At 49.6% G+C, this 20,580-nt stretch overlaps 1 protein-coding gene across 6 annotated transcripts in view; it reads right to left on the bottom strand.

The window, feature by feature from the left end:
• The window catches only part of LOC135897902 (histone-lysine N-methyltransferase PRDM9-like), a 94,791-nt gene that overhangs the window by 62,268 nt on the left and 11,943 nt on the right, over positions 1–20,580 (bottom strand). For all 6 annotated transcript variants that reach the window (XM_065426591.2, XM_065426586.2, XM_065426587.2 and 3 more), the window contains one exon: positions 10,065–10,157. In XM_065426591.2, coding sequence (XP_065282663.2) covers positions 10,065–10,157 — 93 coding nt within the window. The remainder of the gene's footprint in view (positions 1–10,064; positions 10,158–20,580) is intronic.

The following is a 20,580-nucleotide window of genomic DNA, read 5'->3' as shown; positions in this document are numbered from 1 at the left end:
ACGCCATCTGTGCCCAACCACGCTGACGACGAGGACGACGACCTCGTGGGGGCAAGCGAGCGTGCTAGAGAAGAAGAAGCGAACACTGAACGCTTGTTCTAATTGTCAAGATTAAAATAACGCTCTCCGCTCTTGTCTCAAGTGAGCCGTGACAATATATACGTTTTACATAGGACGGAATAGAGTTCGTTGATGACTGGGTTTTTGTGCTTAGAAAATGACATTAAGGCCTTCACAGCACTTAGGGAGTCCGTATATATAACTGATTTCTCGAGTTTTGATTTCTTTATATACTTTACAGCCGACAGCAGTGCGTAGGCCTCAGCCGTAAAGATGCTCGTTTCCGGATGCAGTACATCGGATTCCGAGAAGGATGGGCCGACGGCTGCATAGGACACCCCCTCGCGTGACTTCGATGCGTCTGTGTAGAACTCCGCGCAGGAGTGTTTGTATTGGAGTTCCCGGAAATGCATTTGTATTTCAATCTCTGGAGCGTGTTTTGTGACTTGCATGAAAGATATATCGCATTGTATCATCTGCCACTCCCAAGGAGGTAGCAGCTTAGCTGGAGGCATTAGGCGAAGCTCGAGGAGTGGAACAAGCATTTCATGACTAAGCTCCTTAACACGCAGTGAGAAAGGCTGTCTTATGGAGGGACGATTATGAAAGAGTGTAGCACATGTCATGTCATTAACGGTATTATAACACGGATGTTGAGGATTAGAGTGCACTTTCAGAAAATATGTGTGGCTGATGTATGTTCTCTGGAGATGACGTGACCACTCGTTCGATTCTGCGTATAAACTTTTAACGGGACTTGTCCTGAAAGCGCTCGTGGCTAAACGGATACCTAGATGGTGGACTGGGTCTAGCATCTTTAGCGCGCTCGGGGCGGCAGAGTTATATACTTCAGCACCATAATCCAATCGAGACCGAATTAGGCTCTTGTATACGTTCATTAAACACTTCCTGTCACTACCCCATGTAGTATGGGATAGAAGTTTCATTAAGTTCATGGTTTTTAGACATTTTTCTTTCAAATATTTAATGTGTGGAATGAAAGCGAGTCTGTAGTCAAGTATGATACCTAGGAATTTGTGCTCTTTGCTGATAGGTATTCGTTGTCCACACTGTTCTAAGGAAGGATCCGGAACCAGGCCTCTCTTTCTTGTAAAAAGAACGCAAGAGCTTTTGTTAGGATTGATCTTAAATCCATTCTTGTCTGCCCACACTGAGACTTTGTTCAGGCCATGCTGTACCTGTCTCTCGCAGACTGCGAGGTTACAAGATTTGAAAGCTATTTGAATGTCGTCCACGTAGACAGAATAAAAGATTGCTGGTGGTAATGAAGTGCGAAGCGTGTTCATCTTCACGATGAAGAGTGTGCAGCTGAGCACGCCTCCTTGGGGTACCCCAGTTTCCTGTATAAATGTACGCGACAGTGCAGGATCTATTTTCACTCGAAATGTACGGTTCTCTAGGTAGCTCTCTATAGTATTTAGCATATTGCCGCGGATACCTAGCGCGGAAAGATCGCGCAGGATTCCGCACCGCCAGGTTGTGTAGTACGCTTTTCGTATATCCAGAAATACAGATAAGAAAGATTGCTTCTGCACGAAGGCATCGCGAATGCTTGCTTCGATGCGCACAAGATGGTCGGTTGTAGATCGCCCTTCCCGAAAACCGCACTGAAATGGGTCAAGCATTTTACTGGACTCTAGGAGATGCACGAGACGGCGATTGATCATTTTTTCAAATACCTTACAAAAGCAACTTGTCAGGGCTATCGGGCGGTAACTTGCCACTGAGGAAGGATCTTTGCCTTGTTTCAAAACCGGGATCACAATGGCTTCTTTCTAGTAGCTTGGGTGTCTTTATGTAAGTTTTTGGTCATTTCATAGGTGATTCTGTCAGATCCCGGTGCAGAGCTCTTGCATGCGCTCAAGGCAGCTCTCAACTCGGCAATGCTAAAAGGACAGTTGCATGGTTCATTCTGTTGGCATTTTCTCATGAGTGGCTTACATTCTTCTATTTGTTTATATTTCAGAAAGGATTGCGAGTAATGGTTGGCACTTGACACGCTCTCAAAGTGCTCCCCAAGTGAGTCCGCCTGATCTTGTAGGGTATCGCCTTCTGTGTTTACCAAAGGGAGTGCATATACTTGTCGTCCTCTTATCCTATTGACCCTGTTCCAGGCTTTGGGCTCATCTCTGAACGAGTTAATACTCGATAGAACCTTCTGCGAACTTTCTCGTCTGGCCTGTCGGCGGGTTCGCCTGCCTAGGGATTTCACTTTTTTAAAGTTACTAAGATTATCCGCAGTGGGAGAAGCGCGTAGCAACCCCCACGCCCTGTTCTGTTTTTCATGAGCGATCCTACAATTGCCGTTCCACCATGGGACACGCCGTTTGCAGGCCAAGCCTTTTACTTCTGATATGCATTTAGATGCGACATCTATTATGAACGCTGTAAAGAACTCGACTGCAGCATCAATTCCTAACGAAGACAGGTCAGCCCATGAGATACTAGACAGAGATCGAAATTTCTCCCAATCAGCTGTCTCAATCTTCCATCTAGGAGCGTGTGGTGGATATTCATTTTCTTTCGGTGATCTTAGCAGTATAGGGAAGTGGTCGCTGCCGTAAGGGTTGTCGGTAACTTCCCATTCAAGTTCAGGCAGTACAGACGGGGAGAATATGCTAAGGTCTATGGAAGAATAGGTTCTATTTGCAAGAGAGTAATATGTGTGTTCCTTTTTATTCAACAGACAAGCACCAGAAGAAAAAAGAAACTGTTCGACAAGATGTCCTCGTGCATCATGCTCGTCCACCCATCGCTCCATTGTCTCGAGCATCACCACAGCATCTTCGTCCGTCTTGTGAGAAAAGTGATTTGCTTATTCATGCTGTGTCTTCCATTTACTATGCTTATGAGGACTCTATTCTTTATAGTTGTTTCAAGCGCTTAGAAGCGAATCACATTTTGGCTTTGTTATTTATTGCTTCGCTTTCTGCAAGCAATCCATTTGGATGAGGGTGCTTATGACTGTATGCAAAGAAGAATTGCTGTCATTTTCGAAGATGCTTACAAATTAATCCACCAACGCATTTCCTTAGGACTACGTTATGAATTAAGATGAGCCTTCATCACAGCCTTCAGTGAGGAAAATGGTGCGATATGGAAAAATCAAGATGGTTCTCATGAGAGTTGCGCCATTAACTGTAAGGAATGAATAAATTATATATGTAGTTTGAAAGAATGTTTGTTTGGACATGTTGGTATTCAATTTCAGCTTTTAGCACACATGAGCGCTTCGTCTTCGTCTGTACAAACTGTCCCTGTGTGTTCTCTGTCAAAAGAGCTAAAACATATATCTAGTTGCGTTTGCTTTTCAGAGGCACAACACTTATTTCCCGCTTAATTCAGCCTGTGAAGCCATTATAAGGGCCACACAATAGGCTCTGCATAAGAACATTTTCCATCCAGGAAAACACTGACAAGGACGTGTGCACAGAATGTATATTGACACGTGTATTTATATTTATCGGGCGACAAGGTTTCACCGCCTAACAAATCTTATCGCACAGCGCGGGACGCGCTTGCATGTATCCGAAGTTTCTGGAAAGTTATCGATACTTCTATCCGCAGTCTGTTGTTGCCAAACCTTGTCTTATCTGATTTATTCGCCTGACGCGAATGATGTAGAACTTTATGGAAAACCCGCCGCGGTTGCTCAGCGGCTATGGTGTTAGGCTGCTGAGCACGAGGTCGCGGGATCGAATCCCGGCCGCGGCGGCCGCATTTCGATGGGGGCGAAATGCGAAAACACCCGTGTACTTAGGTGCACGTTAAAGAACCCCAGGTGGTCGAAATTTCCGGAGTCCTCCACTACGGCGTGCCTCATAATCAGAAAGTGGTTTTGGCACGTAAAACCCCATAATTTAATTTAATTAACTTTATGGAAGGCACGCGGGTCCCAACGATTAGTCTGGAAGATTCGACGATTATGTATAAAAGCCGACGCGCTTGAACAGCTGATAAGATTTTCGACGATCGCCGACCGTGTTCGCCGCTATCGTTGTGCTATAAGTGTAGCCTGTTTTGTGGGCACAGGTTCGCCCAATAAAAGTTAGTTTTGTCTATCACAGTATTGCTACTGTGTTCTTAACGTCACTACCACGTGACATCTGGTGGAGGTGCTTTTGGTCCATGTACCGGACGCCCCCGACAAGCCGTGATCCAAGCCCGGAACGCAAAGACAACACCAACGCAGTCCCGGACCATCGAGCAAGCCGCCGTCTTCAACAACTAACCCCGGAGCACGGACTTTTGCCTGAGACGATCAGAAAGATTGCCACCAAGTCCACCCCAATGGCAGCCCCGGCATCGCCCATCGTGCTACAGCAGCCCAGGGAGCCTCCGACGTTCCGTGGTTCAACTTTCGAGGACCGGGAAGGCTGGCTTGAGACGCACGAGAGAGTCGCTACGTTTGACAACTGGAATAGCGACGACAAACTGCGATATGTCTTCTTCGCATTGGAAGACGCGGCCAGGACGTGGTTCGAGAACCGAGAAGCCACCCTAACGACCTGGGAACTTTTCCGAAGCGGCTTCCTGCAGACATTCGCAAGCGTCGTACGCCGAGAACGAGCCCAAGCGCTATTGGAAACCCGGGTGCAGCTACCTAATGAGACGACCGCGATCTACACGGAAGAAATGAGCCGTCTCTTCCGCCACGCCAACCCTGAAATGCCCGAGGAGAAGAAAGTCCGCCTGCTGATGCGTGGTGTGAAGGAGGAACTTTTTGCCGGAATGGTACGAAGCCCACCGAAGACCGTCGATGAGTTTCTTCACGAGGCCACCAGCATCGAGAAGACATTCGAGATGCGAAACCGGAAATTCGGCCGCCGCACGACCTCGACAAACTACGCCGGAGTTCAGTCACTGGCCGCCGACGACCTACGCGAGACTATCCGAGCTGTCGTGCGGGAGGAGCTACAAAAGCTGTTCCCATCATCACAGCCTCAAGTGGCTTCGATTGCCGACGCCGTGCGTGAGGAACTCCGACAACAACTTGGAGTAGCCCCTGAATCGCCGCAGCGTGAGCCGCAAGCGATGACCTACGCCGCCGTCGCACGCCGTCAAGGACCCCCTCCGCGACCGCGCCAGGGCCCTGTCACGCCGCAGTTTCGTCGTCCGCCGCCGCCGCCGCCAGCACAACCAGCCGTCGCCCAGCGCACCTACGCGAGGAAGACGGACATCTGGCGTGCTCCTGACCACCGCCTACTCTGCTACCACTGCGGAGAAGCGGGTCACGTCTACCGACGATGTCCGTACCGGGAGATGGGACTGCGAGGTTTCGCCGTCAACGCTCCGCGCCCGTAGCAAGGTGAACGCCCTCGCGATATCGCTGACTACCTCGCGGCTACTCAGTGGAGCTCTCGACGACCGTCGCGTTCACCATCACCAGGCCGCTACCTGTCGCCGCAGCGCCGACCATACACTGGCCCAGCCCGGGGCCGGTCAGCGAGCCCATATTCGGAAAACTAAAAGCAGCAACCGATGGAGGTGCGGTTGCTGTTCGTCGAACTGACGAAGATCCTCCGCCGCCGACGAAGACGCCGAAAAAACTACCTCGACGACACAACGACACGCCGCCGTTCGTTCCGACGAAGTCTGGAAGGAAAGAATGCGACGACGAAAGACAACCTGACGACGTCACATACCAGCCACAGGTCAACGCGACGCAGTCGTGATCCAACGCCAAGACCGAACTGTAATGCAAGACAAAGAGCCACCGACCTCGACGTGCTTCTCGGCGGCCACGCTGTCACCGCCTTAGTCGACACAGGGGCTGATTACTCCGTCATGAGTGGACACATCACCACCCAGTTGAAGAAAGTTAAGACCACGTGGGAAGGCCCTCAAATTCGTACCGCCGGAGGACACCTCATAACGCCGACTGGAATGTGCACGGCAAGAATTACCATTCACTACCGGACTTACCCTGGCACCTTCGTTATCCTCCAACAGTGTTCACGAGACGTCATTCTCGGCATGGACTTCCTCAACCAACACGGCGCAGTCATCGACCTGAAGTCGAAGTCAATAACTCTGTCGGAAGACCATGCGATGCCGTCGGAGAACCCTCGTAGCCACCACGCCTTGAGTGTGCTCGAAGATCAAGTGAGCATCCCGCCTCGCTCCAGCATTGTTATTTCGATCGGCACTGAAACACCCGCTGACGTAGAAGGTGTCATCGAAGGCGACCAACGTTTACTGCTAGACCGTGACATTTGCGTCGCAAGAGGGATCGCTCGACTGCACGGAGGAAACACGAGAGTGTTGCTGACAAACTTCAGCGAGGAGTTCAAGCACATCAACAAGGGCACGACGATCGCATAGGAAATTCTGGAAAACAGCAATGCGTTTGTCCTCTCAGATTCCGCCGCATCTACCCGAGGACCATGGTTCCCGAACCAGACTACGACATTAATCCAAGTCTCCCAGTGATTAAGCAACAGCAGCTCAGAAGTCTGCTCCGACGATACAAAGGCTGCTTTTCGACGACATCGAGGATTCGACAAACACCAGTCGCCAAGCATCGCATAATCACCGAGGAGTACGCTCGACCACTCCGCCAAAGCCCTTACCGAGTTTCACCGCGAGAACGCGAAGTTATAAGAGAACAAGTCGACGAAATGCTGCGCGACGACATCATCCAGCTGTCAAAAAGCCCGTGGGCATCCCCTGTTGTCCTGGAGAAGAAAAAGGATGGAACCCTACGTTTCTGCGTCGATTATCGTCGATTGAACAAAATCACGAAGAAAGACGTATACCCCCTCCCAAGGATAGACGACGCATTGGATCGGCTCTGCAATGCTAAATACTTCTCATCGATGGACCTCAAGTCTGGCTACTGGCAAATAGAAGTCGACGAAAGGGATCGCGAAAAGACCGCCTTCATCACGCCAGACGGCCTCTACGAGTTCAAGGTTATGCCATTCGTTCTGTGTTCGGCGCCTGCAACGTTCCAGCGCGTCATGGACACAGTATTAGCAGGACTAAAGTGGCAGACCTGCCTTGTTTACTTGGATGACGTCGTCGTCTTCGCCGAAAATTTCGACGATCACCTTAGGCGGCCTACGACAGTACTACAGGCCATCAAGTCATCAGGGCTCACTCTGAAGCCAGAAAAATGCCGCTTCGCTTACGACGAGCTTCTGTTCCTAGGCCACGTCATCAGTAAATCCGGAGTACGCCCCGACCCCCAGAAAACAGCTGCCATCGCAAAGTTCCCGCAGCCCACCGACAAGAAGCCAGTGCGTAGATTCCTTGGCATGTGTGCCTACTATAGGCGCTTTGTCAAGGACTTTTCACGCATCGCGGAGCCGCTAACACATCTAACGAAATGTGATGTCGAGTTCAAGTGGGAAACACCGCAGGCCGACGCATTTGAAGAACTCAAACGACGCATGCAGTCGCCGCCGGTACTTGCGCACTTCGACGAGTACGCCGATACAGAAATCCATACTGACGCCAGTAGCCTAGGCCTCGGTGCCGTTCGAGCCCAGAGGAGAAACGGAGTCGAACAGGTGATAGCTTACGCTAGCCGGTCGCTGTCAAAAGCGGAAGGCAACTATTCTACGACCGAAAAGGAATGCCTCGCCATCGTTTGGGCTACAGCTAAATTTAGCCCTTATCTTTATGGCAGGCCATTCAAAGTCGTCAGTGACCATCACGCGTTGTGTTGGCTAGCGAATATAAAGGAACTCGCGCGGTGGAGCCTCAGACTACAAGAATACGACATCACTGTCACCTACAAGTCCGGACGAAAACACTCCGATGCCGATTGCCTATCACGCGCCCCCATTGACCCGCCGCCGCAAGACGACGAGAATGACGACGTTTTCCTCGGAATGATAAGCGCGGAAGACTTCGCTGCACAGCAACGGGCAGACGGGAGCTAAAATGCCTCGTCGAATATTTGGAAGGGCACACCGACGTTGTCCCCAGGGCATTTAGGCGCGGATTATTTTCCTTCACGCTTCAAAACAATCTACTCGTGAAGAAGAACTTCTCACCAGTCCGCGCCAACTACCTTCTTGTTGTACCGTCAGGACTTCGTCCAGAAGTATTGCACGCCCTACATGACGATCCGACCACTGGACACCTAGGAGTTTCCCGGACACTATCAAGGATACAAGAAAAGTATTATTGGCCGCACCTGACCGCCGACGTCGCCCGTTATGTCAGAACATGCCGAGACTGTCAGCGACGCAATACACCGCCGACAAGGCCAGCCGGATTACTACAGCTAATCGAGCCTCCTTGCCGAGCATTCCAGCAGATCGGGATGGACTTGTTGGGACCCTTTCCGACGTCAACAACCGGAAATAAGTGGATCGTCGTGGCGACGGACTACCTCACCCGCTTCGCTGAAACTAAAGCACTGCCGAAAGGTAGCGCAGCCGAAGTGGCGAAATTCTTTGTCGAAAACATCCTGCTGAGACATGGTGCCCCAGAAGTCCTCATCACCGACAGAGGAACGGCCTTTACAGCGGAGCTCACCCAAGCCATTCTGAACTACAGTCAGACAAGGCACAGGAGGACAACTGCCTACCACCCGCAGACGCATGGTCTTACGGAGCGGCTGAATAACACCCTCGCCGACATGCTAGCGATGTACGTGGACGTCGAACACAAGACGTGGGATGCCGTCCTGCCGTGCGTAACATTCGCTTACAACACGGCGGTGCAAGAAACAACACAGATCACGCCGATTAAGCTGGTTTACGGCAGGAATCCGACGACGACGCTCGACGCCATGCTGCCCCACGTCACTGACGAGGAAAATCTCGACGTCGCTAGCTATCTCCAGCGCGCCGAAGAAGCCCGACAGCTCGCCCGCCTGCGGATCAAGAACCAGCAGAGGACCGACAGCCGACACTACAACCTCCGACGACGCTTTGTCGAGTACCAGCCCGGTGACCGTGTTTGGGTTTGGACCCCTATACGCCGACGAGGACTGAGCGAGAAGCTTTTGCGTCGCTATTTTGGACCGTACAAGATCATCCGACGTATTGAGCACTGGACTACGAGGTCGTGCCAGACGGCATTTCGCTGTCACAGCGGCGCCGCTCACGACCTGAAATTGTCCACGTTGTGCGGCTCAAGCCGTACCACCAGCGTTGACGAACTTTGGGACTTCGCGTAACTGACCTTTGGACTTTATTTCTTTTCGTTGTTTTGTTCCTTATGTTTAATAAGTGTCCCTTTGTGTTTCGTTCTCTTTGTAGCATCGGGACGATGCTTTTTAAGAGGGGGGTATTGACACGTGTATTTATATTTATCGGGTGACAAGGTTTCACCGCCTAACAAATCTTATAGCACAGCGCGGGACGCGCTTCCATGTATCCGAAGTTTCTGGAAAGTTATCGATGCTCATATCCGCAGTCTGTTGTTGCCGAACCTTGTGTTATCTGATTTATTCGCCTGACGCGAGTGATGTAGAACTTTATGGAAGGCACGCGGGTCTCAACGATTAGTCTGGAACATTCGACGATTGTGTATAAAAGCCAACGCGCTTGAACCGCTGATCAGATTTTCGACGATCGCCGACCGTGTTCGCCGCTATCATTGTGCTATAAGTGTAGCCTGTTTTGTGGGCACAGGTTCGCCCAATAAAAGTTAGTTTTGTCTATCACAGTATTGCTACTGTGTTCTTAACGTCACTACCACGTGACAATATGCATAGAGACAGAGATGTGAGAAGGGTATTTTGCGGCTACGCACCACCTGACCAATATAGAGAAATTTCGAGGCTCTTCAAGGGTTGCTGAATAAAGGCATAATGCTAACAGATCAACGCGCTCATGGTGATACCCTTTCTCTATAATCAGTTGCTATATACAGCGTGGCTGGTTATTTTTATCTCATCCAGTCAGCGTGCTAAGCATATTTGCGATGTATTTAGAAGTTCGGCCATTGCGCAACTAATTTTTGGCTAGTTATCGCAAATGCCAGAAGGTAGCGAATAACGAAAAGATCACTCATGCACTCACATAGAGGATGGGCACCTGAAGGCGGCTCCTTTTTGGCGTTCTGTCGCACTGGCTTCGAGCTGGATCCCTCGCAGAGGTCAGCTCCGATGAATGCTGCAAGATGTGTCAAAAGAAATGGCAGGCACGTTTTGCGTAATCCGAATCCGATTAGTAGCAGAAGATGAAGTGGCAAGCGCTAGCTTAACATATCTATAAATTCTGAGCTTCAGGCAGACGCGATATCTGGGATTGTTCTATCGCGGTGGCAGGCTGGCATCATACAGGCCTCGAGCTGTCGGGCTAGATGGCAGCTTGTCAAATGTGCCTGCAAAGTACATTTTGGTCAACTTTTCACTCGATTTCATCATTACGATCTCGTCATGAATATTGATAAATGTCAGTTGGGGTTCCAGGGATCGATTTTCTTAGACATCAAATTACCAATCACTCCGGTGCCCTACAGTGGTCAGGCCATCATCGACTAACCGCCACCCAACGTTCACACCTAGGTTGCGATGCTTTCGCGGACTCAAATTTTAATCATCGTTTCAGGCCTGCATGCTCCAAGCTGGTGCAGCCTCTTGAAGAACTCCTTTCCATTTCGAAAGCAGAGTCTACCGCACTTCCTTGGGACACGGTCCTTGATCAAGCTTTCGCCACCATAAGGGCAGCACATACAGAAGCCACCCTGCTGCGTCACCCTTCACATCTCCCACTAGCCTTATGGTGGACACTTCTTCAGAAGCCGCGGAAGCCGCTCTTAGTCATCGGATTACTGATGCGTGCGCTCCCACCTCCTTCTTTTCCCACAAGTTACGCGACACTGAACGCCGATATATCACTTTCAGACGGGAGCTCCTCGCGGCCTATCTCGCAGTGAAGCATTTCAGGCACTTCTTGGAAGGGCGGCGATTATAATTCTTACGGAGCACAGACCACTTGTTCGAGCTTTACGTTAGGCCGTTTACGTTATGCCGGAACTCCTAGAGAACTCCGGCGTCTTGTTTTAATGCTGAATTCACGAAAGACATACGCTACGTCAAAGGCAGCCCTACTAGCCCTACGCGTTCAGTTTTATTACCATCAAAGGCACGGCAGTTCAGGCCACCTTTCCTTTCCTTGTTTCCACTCGCGATGGATCAAGCATCGGATGGTAAACTTCCATGACTCCGATTTTCTATATCCCTTTGCTTGGAGCAAGTCAACGTTCCCTAACACGACGTCTCCCTGTGGTGCGATGTTTTACCTACCTGTACCCAAATTTAGCTTCCTGCTATTCTTCGTCCTGCTGTTTTTGATACACTGCACTTAATCTGCCATTCAGGCGTACGTGCTACGCAACACCTTATCACCGAACGTTACGTTTGGCCGCTGCGCATACGTGCTGATATACGCGACTGGGTCCACACTTGTACACCGTGCATCAAGGTGCAATGACATACCAAGCCTCCACTGGGCGAATTCCCTGTCTCCTATGCTCGTTTCGACACCAATAATTCGGACATTGTTGACCATTTAACACCAAGCCGTGGTTATATGTACTTGCTTACGTGAATTGATCGATACGCATGGTAGCCTGAAACAGCCTGGACATAAGGACGGATACAGTCGATCATACTTTTCTGTCAACCTGAATTAGCTGTTTTCGTAGGCCATCAACGGTGACCACTGATCTAGGCAGACAGTTTGACTCGGCCCTATTCACGCCGGTAACATCCCTTCGGGGTTGTGCGCGAATTCGCAGAACTGCTTACCATCCTGCATTCAACGGCATCATCGAGAGGCTACGCAGACACGCGAAAGCAGCACTCGCCGTTCGGCATCCCGTGACGCATTGGGTATCGAACCTTCCAATTGTGCTGCTCGGCCTTCGGTCAGCACTCCGAACAGAACGCGCTTGCTCTGTAGATGAGGTGGTTTATGGTTGCGTCCTCCGTTTGCCTGTTGACCTCGTCAACACCATGTCTACGCCTAATGTTTTGGCTTCATCTTTTTCATCCAGCGTCTATGCATTATCACGCAAAACATGCACGCATCGCTAACCTCAGCTCACACGAAAAAGCACAACACTTTCCTACCCTCAGACTTGCAAACATCATCAAGGTTTTGTCGGTGTTGACACGCCTCGTCGATCTCTTGAGCCCCGCTACGGCAGTTCTTTTCCCGCCATCAAAGGTTGTGAGCACTATTTCACGATCCTGCACAATGGGCGTAATGACACAGTTCCGATCGGAAAGATTAAACTCGCTCCCATTATTAACCCCTCCATCTGATCACTTCTTCAAACGACCGCTGCCACTTGTACGCAGGGGGCGGAGCGAAGTCATCTGTGGCGAACCTCCACTCCAGGCGCGTCTCTGGTTTTATACATCCGCGAATAATGGGGGACGCCTAATAGACGAGGAAGGGGAGTTAAAAATGATCGAGTAGTTCAAGTAAAGGGACTTACAAATAAAATTCCTGTGATTTAGCTGTGCTTCGTGGTTCCACAAAGTAATTATGCGCAGCTTTGTCACTTGAATTTACGCACACACACACCGTGCTTAGTCGCTATAGTGTTGGGCTTCTAAGCAAGAGGCCGTGGGATCGAATCCGCGTCACGGTGGCCGCATTTCATCGGGGTCTAAATTCGAAAACACCCATGTGCTTAGATTTACGTGCACGCTAAAGAACCCCAGGTGGTCGAAATTTCCGGATTCCCACACTACGGCGTGCCTAATATTCTGAAAGTGGTTTTGGTACGTAAAACCCCACGTTTTTTTTCATGCACGGCATCCCCAGACAAGTGAGCACCGTGTGTGTTGGGGGGAGCTTGAGGGTGTTCTTACGTGGGTGCGTGTGTGGGTCTGTACGTGAATGAGAGAGTGCAAAAATAGCGCCTGATGACTTCACATAGCCCTAAAACAGCCCACTGAAGCCGCGCCGTGACAAATTTCTCTTAAGAATTGTTTCCAATCTAAATATTAGTGTATGGACGATAACCTTTTCATTGCGATAGCAATTATATGGACACTCCAGTCGTATTTCTGTCGTAGCATCGCCGTGGCCGTGAGGTTACCCATGAATGAAAGCGTGTGAGGGTGAGCCGGCGCACGCGGTTCAATCTCTCGTACGCGCGAGGAACGCGGCCCGGATACGTGCGCTTTCCTGTGGCGTGCGAGGCAATGGGAGTCGGGAGCAGGAGGAGGGGCGTTCTTCTCCGGCGGCTGCTAGGGCGTCTCGACGACGATAGTGATCTAAAGAGAGGACAGACGCTTGATTCTGCAAACCGTGAGGGAGCATGGGGAAGCATCGTCAGGGGAGAGGGAGTGGGAAGGGAAATATGATAGAGAAAGAAGGAGGATGTGGCATAATAGCCACTATGCGCGACAGGTGGCAGTCCTCAGTAAAGTTCCCAGCATTGTAGGGGGCGCTCACAGAGTGTGTATTCCATTGGAATTTATGAACTCCGGCAGTCTTCGTAGCGCAGGGAGCCGGGGACGCAACGGTCACTCTCTGTGGCCACTGGAATGCCGGGGCGTTTGTAAGTGTTCATCACTCTGGAGCGTTCCTGCGCCAAGGATGGGCAGGCACAGAGAAGGTGATCTAAAGTCTCGAGGTCCCCGTACCTCTTGCGCGCAGGTGACGTGAGGCGGCCCTTGGCATACAGCTGGGCCGCATTGCAGGCGCAGCCAGTCCGCAAGCGCAGGAGCGGGGAACGTTCTCTTCTGGAGAGGCCGTTTTCTGGAAACAGCTTGGGGGCCCTGCCACTAGCCACTCTGGGGTCCGGGTGAATGGAGGAGGACAGGCATCGTAGCTGATATCTCGTGTAGTACGAAGCCGCTACCGCTCTGGTAACCGGGACTACATCATGGTCGGCGGCTTTGGCGTAGGTATCCGACTTCTCGTTACCGCCTACCCCGACACGTAAGGGCAGCTAGTGGAAGTATATTGGGATTCCGGCGGTGGCTAGATCCGCTAACTTGGCAAGCAGCAGCACTCTAAGTCCTGCCTGCCATGGGTTGACGAGGGCCTGGAGCGCTGGCTTAGAGTCGCACACCACCGCCACCTGCTGCTAGGGAGGATGCACAGCACGGAGGTCGGTATTCAGGTGCAGCTCCGCGTGCTCAGCTGCAGTAGAACTCGTTGTAAACTGGAACCGACACTGCCTGTGACTGGCACGCCGCTGCTGCCGACTCGCTGGTGAGGACTGAACCATCCGTGAGCACCAGCAGGTGTCGTCTTAACTCCTCCTGGAGCTTGCAGGCTGCCGCCTGCTGCGGGGCTGTGGCTGGTGCTCTCCGCTTGGCTATCCCTTTGAAGGTGAGGTGCACGTCCGGAGGTCGGTGATGGGGAAGAGGAAGAACAACTGCTACAGGTAGGTGGGGAACTGTCTCTTCATAGAGGCGGCACAGCGCCTCGATGTCCTCCACGCCGCCGCTCCACACAGAGTGGAGACATTGCGGCGTCTAGTACGGCGTTGACAACGCGAGACGCTGACGACGTAGTAGACGTCCTTGGCGGTAGCCATAAGGACGTATTGCCGGCGCTCGTGTGTCTTGAAAGCAGTCTCTGACGGGTGAAAGTGCACGCCCACACGGGCCGCATCTAAAAAACGATCTGCGATGACGGCACAGTGCGCGTAGTGCCGGTAGCTTCGGATGCGTTGTGCTTCCGAGGTTTCGTTCGTGGTGAATCAACAGATACACGGAGGTCAATTGGCACGCTACTGCTACCATGATTCATAACTCCACAGTTTTCACAGACAGCTGCCGCTGCCAATGAGCGACATGTGTACATGTTTACCTATGCGCGCGTGACGCTGTGCTGGTTAATTCATTTAGAACACGTTGACGAGTTAGGTGGTTTGAATCCATGATAGAATGGGTAAGCACGATTGAACAAGGACGTAGGAAGAAGCAGACATGCAAAGACAACCCTGGGTCTGTGTGTTTGTTGCTTTCTACGTCCTGATTGAGTCATTGAGTCAAACTTAAACCTTCTGTCATTGTTACTTTAGTTAGTAAGCGAATGTTTAGAACTCTATACGGCCGATAAAACTCCTGTCCTTACGTCTTACAGCTATCTACTAATTTGCTATCGCAATTGGTGCTTCGCCTTTTGGGCGGAACGGCTATTTTTTGTATTATTGCGATAGCAATAAGGATGCTACAGGCGAATTTTTGCCGTGATCGTCACCGTCAGGGTTGCCGTGCGGTTCAGTGTATGTTTAGGTATACGCATGCTGAATGCCTTTACATGCCGTATGTGAGTGTTCTACTACTTAACCACCCTGTCACTCAAATAAAGTCTTACGTTACTTACTAAGTAGTTCCGCGTAATTTTGAGAATGGCGTCCCGCAAGAAAGTCACGAAATATGCCATTCACAGCACATGCCCTTTATCTGAAGTCTTCTCAGACTAAAAGCAAATAATAAAATGGCAATACATTATGAGTGCTCAAACCATAGAGTGGTGTAATTGTACTGGATCGGCTAGATACGGGCAGTATAGGCGATGCCTGTGCGATTACAAGCCCTGCCTGGCGCGCTAAAGCTTCTAAGGTGCCACAAATACGTCGTCGCCGTCATCATCATCATCATCATCATCATCATCATCATATTTTATTTCCACTGCAGGACGAAGGCCTCTCCCTGCGATCGCCAACTACTCCTGTCCAGAGCCAACCGATTCCAACTAGCGCCTGCGAATTTCCGAGTTTCATCGCCCCGTCTTGTTTTCTGCCATCCTCGACTGCGATTGCCTTTTCTTGGAACCCATTTTGTAAGCCTAATGGTCCACAGATTATCTAACCTACGCATTATATGGCCTGCCCAGCTCCATTTTTTTTCTTAGTGTGAATTAGAATGTCGGCTATCCCCGCCTGCTCTCTGCTCCACACCGCGCTTTTGCTGTTTCTTGACATTACACCTACCATTCTTCGTTCCATCGCTCTTTGAACAGCCCTTAACTTGTGCTCAAGCTTCCTTGTAAGTCTCCAAGTCACTGCCTCATACGTTAGGACCGGTAGAATGCATGGATTGCACACTTTTCTTTTCAATGATAACGGTAAGCTTTCAGCCAGTATCTGAAAATGTCTGCCAGATGCGCTCCAACCGATTTTTACTCTTCTGTAAGTTTCCTTCTCATGATCAGGGTCCCCTGCGAGTAAGTCACCTAGGTAAACGCATTCTTTCACAGACTCTAGAGGTTGACTGGAAATGGCGAACTCTTGTTCCTTTGCCCGGCTATTCACATTATGTTTGTCTTCTGCATATTAATCTTCAAAACCACTCCCCCCTCCCCGTGGTGGCACCTTCACGTACCTTCCATTGTTCTTTATGAAAGCAGGGATCGACTGGAAAAGTTTTCCCTCTGACATCATCCTTCACGTCAACCCTGTTCAGTTCAATGCCGCCTTTGAGTTTCTCTTTGTACACATAAACTAACTTTGTATCCATCGACTCCGCCCACCCCTCATGTGAAACCATTGGTACAGGCTCCTTGAGGCATTTTCAATAAAAAATAGACAAACATTGCGTCATGCGCATTATAATAGGATAACTGAATTACGATAATTGCGATCATTTCGTGACTCTAACGTAGTGGTTAGGCGGCTATAGATGTTCGTTTACAATGTGATTCTGTTCACTATGGTGAAATACTTTTGCCTCAAAATTGAATCATGCGCTTTTGTACATTGGTTCGCTGCTGCGAGGCAAGCTACCGTAGGGTATTAAACGGCGATTATGTAGACACGGCAGTCTCTGGACGGAGAATGTCATACCACTGAGTGGGAAGGCGGCTGCTAGAATTTGCTATGATCTTCATTGTGGTGTCGTTAGCTTGATGCAAGGCATTAACCAGTATTACCCGAAACAAATATACGTTGTGAATTTAGCTCCTCAAATAATTACAACTTTCGAAAATCGCTGTCGTGCGCGTAACTGTCCGAGGGCGATGAAAATATTCTGGTAGGAAGCAACCTGATTGTTGTACTGACGTAGTTTTAGTAACAAAGCCTAGCTTGCCCAGGTGAACTCATTAACTGGTTGCATTTCACAGAGGAGAAAGAAAGAGAAAGGATAGGAACGAAGACTACGCATTATTTGGCAATGTAGATTGCGCATAACCTTGCTGTTTTAACTTTCTTGTACAGAAACGCAGACTTTCTAACACCGGTTCAAGATTTGGAGAGAATGCGACATGAAAACAGGCGCATTTATATTGACGGAGAAGACGCAACGCCAGCGAAATGCACCCACAAATCTCCGAGAAATTGAAGAAACAGCGACTGTGTGGCTGAATGCCAGTCCCCCGTTTAATGCCAATTTGCGCTTCTATGAAGTAAATAGAAAAAAAATGTGGCATTGGAGGGCAATATTAGATCAGATTAATTCAGTCAGCGGGTTCCATTAGCATGTAATCAGGCCAAGCTGTTCAGAAAGGAACGCCGCCGCGCAGATTGCACTGCGCACCGTTGACCCATTTGGACATATAGTTTCATACAATAGCTACTGGAGGAAACGATGGTGCTAGTGTGCACAGAAGCTGCAATGGGGCCGGTTCAGACAGGATGAGAATTATGAGAAGTGCATGGATTTGCCTAAACTTCGAATTTCTGGCTTTATATGGCTTCGTGACTTTGTAAACTGGTCATCTTCAACAATGTACTGCGCAATAAATATTTAAATAAACTATACTAAAATTATCCGACGCCAAGATTCGAGCGCAAAACCTCTAGCACAGGCGCCCGATATTGAAACTATGGCAGGTGGCGCGAACACGCAGCCATCTTAGCCCAGATTTATTTACGCCGGCCAGCCATTGTTTAGCGGCCGCTCAGGTGAGGCGGCTCCCGTGTTCAGTCTGGCGTTAGCTGCCGTGAGCCAATCTTCTCTTTCGTCTGCTTTGGAGGCGGTAGTCGCGTCCCTGCGAGGTCCCCCTCCCACTGCCTCCTAGTGCGAAGCGTGGTTGAAATAAAGTTCAAAGGTACGGTCCAGGTAGAGTGGGCAGATGTTGTCGTTGGTAGTGTCGGGTTCGCGTAATCTGCGAGAGATTTACCAAGCAGCACCGGCAGCGTAGCTAGTGATGGAGGCGCAGTCGCAGTGATGTCGTAGAGCGAATTCGCGACCTGCCGCAGGTGCTCGTAGATGCCCGGGCCTGTAGAAGTAAAAGCTCCAAAAGTAGACCGTCTGGCAGCTCGGAACTTGCATGGAGATAGCTTGAGCGTTGGTCACTCACGATGTAGACGTGGTATTGATGCTCGAGCTGAACAAACCAGATGGCAGAGCTGGTTCCTGTAAAAGTTCTGTAGGCCATGCATCCGCGGAAGGTGCCAGCACAGAACATCGGAAGGCTCGCCTGCTGCTGCTTGCGGTAAAATCTCGAATGCTGATGGCATCGGGGTTGCCGTGGTCACTGAAGGCATCGCGTAGGTTGCGCTCGTGGCGTCGTCATGCCTGCGGGAGTGAAATTTGCGCCTAGTGAAGCGGGTGGGAGAGCCCCTGAAGTGGTGCCGAGTGAAGTGCCAGCTCCGAACGGAAAGCGGATAGCTTGCAGGTACGTCCAAGGAAGGACAGCGGCAGGCCTTGGAGTAGCTGAAAGCGCCCCCGTTTGGCCCAATTAATTATGTACAAAGAGTCATCGCCCAGCTGCTTTTGAGCTAAGGAGAAGGCGGACGAACCGAGTAGAGGTCTGATTCTGAGGCCGGCGCAGGGGAATGATCAGCATGGGAGGACACAGGTGATGTGGGAAAGACGCGACGGTTCAGTAGCGAGAGCGGTTACGACTACGGCGTATGACGTATGGCACCCTATATCGTGGACCCTACCGTTGAGTCGCACCAAGTACCAGACACAATCTTTATCGTATAATACGTCGAATTATTGAAATATTCTCCGAGATAATGATCTTTCTGTTAGGTTGTTTTCTACACGAACTTTCATGGAATTCATAGAGTAGCAGACTAGAGCGCACTAGCTCAGGTCGACCTCTCTGTCTTTCCTCTCAATAAATTCATTCATTCATAGAATCCATAACTGCTTTCGAGCATTCGACCGTATAACTAACCTGTGTAATTGGTTGACAATGCATTGTAAGGGACTGTAATGAATTGTATTTGGGGTCATTTTTGTCTACGCTGGCGTTAGAATTGTGTAATGGGAATTGCCATGAATTTGTCTACTTGTGCACTTGCGTTAATTGTGCAAAATCACAATTATGGAGTAGATTACGGATATTGAGAATGTTTTTACTGATATGAATCCTGTGGTTGTGTATTCTTTACAAACTATCTCATTGCTTTTTTTTTTACCCCACTACTGCTCTGTGGGACGTAGGCAGTCCTCAAGCTCCATTTGGCAGCTTTTTCCCTTCCGTCCTCTCTGATTGTGTACTTTGTATTGAGAGGAAGAAATCTATCTGTCTGTTTTTTTTATTCTCACTCACCTAATACTCCAACCTTGCAGCTTGCGAGGTAGATAAATGAATAAAGAAATATATCCACAAGCACATGTGATTCATTTCGCCGTAGGAACCTTCACCATCCCTCCCTCAACAAACGACACTGTGTTTATTTCTTGAAGCTTGCATGCACGTTCATTGCCGTTTGCATTTTGGTATAGCACGTGAACAGTGTAGTGCATAAAGATTACGTGACATTAAGGTATGACCTATGCGCTGCATAAAAAACTTTGAAGAAGATCACAAATTGGATTGTTGAAAATAAGGACACTTGTATATATCGGAGTTACCTCACCAGTGGCCACTCGACACAAACTTCACTTCGCATAAATTACAAATCGTGCAATGAATCTGAATTTTTTTGCTTAATAATGTCATCGTTACTGCGTGGCGACATCTTGTAGATTTGGAAATAAAGTTCAATAAATTACTTTATTGCAACATATTTTTACAAATGCGTACATCACGGCGATTGCAACATCAGAACTTGATACAAACACGCACACTCGAGGATGCGAACAAATGCTCAGGACATAACCCAGAATGTTAAAATGCAATGATGTTATGATGAATGCTTTTAGAATGCTATGATGTGACGTGCAGGTATCTGCACAAGTGACGGTAGCTGCTCATAAAAATTCATGTGTTGCTTTTGCGCCTTTAGAAATAGTTATAGAGCACACGTATATATATTCACAGCACATCCACCGCGACGGACGAACCAGGCTAGACCAGAGGTTCACTTTCACAACACAATTTCCATTTCACATTCAGTAATCACAAACAGATGATTAGCCCCTTCGTTCAGGAGAAGACATGGGCTTTCTGGTTGGTACTTGTTGTTGCGTTTCGTGCAAGGATGTGGTTAGGAGGTAGAACCACTTATGCGCAATCACGAGCAAATGCACAGATAATTTTTCCATAAGTTGACGCTGAGCACGGGTAGCACGATGATTTGATTGGGATGACACGGCAACCTCACTGCAGTGGAATTGCGAACTCTGCATATGCGGTGAGTGTAGCTATATGAATTTGCTGATAGGTCATCTTGTAGGTTGTTGTAGCGCAGGCAGAACAACCCGGACACAGAAGG

This window comes from Dermacentor albipictus, chromosome 2 (genome assembly GCF_038994185.2).
Source record: "Dermacentor albipictus isolate Rhodes 1998 colony chromosome 2, USDA_Dalb.pri_finalv2, whole genome shotgun sequence".
Taxonomy (NCBI): Eukaryota; Metazoa; Arthropoda; class Arachnida; order Ixodida; family Ixodidae; genus Dermacentor; species Dermacentor albipictus.
The sequence above is the reverse complement of the archived record's forward strand: the minus strand, read 5'-3'. Positions and strand labels throughout refer to the sequence as shown.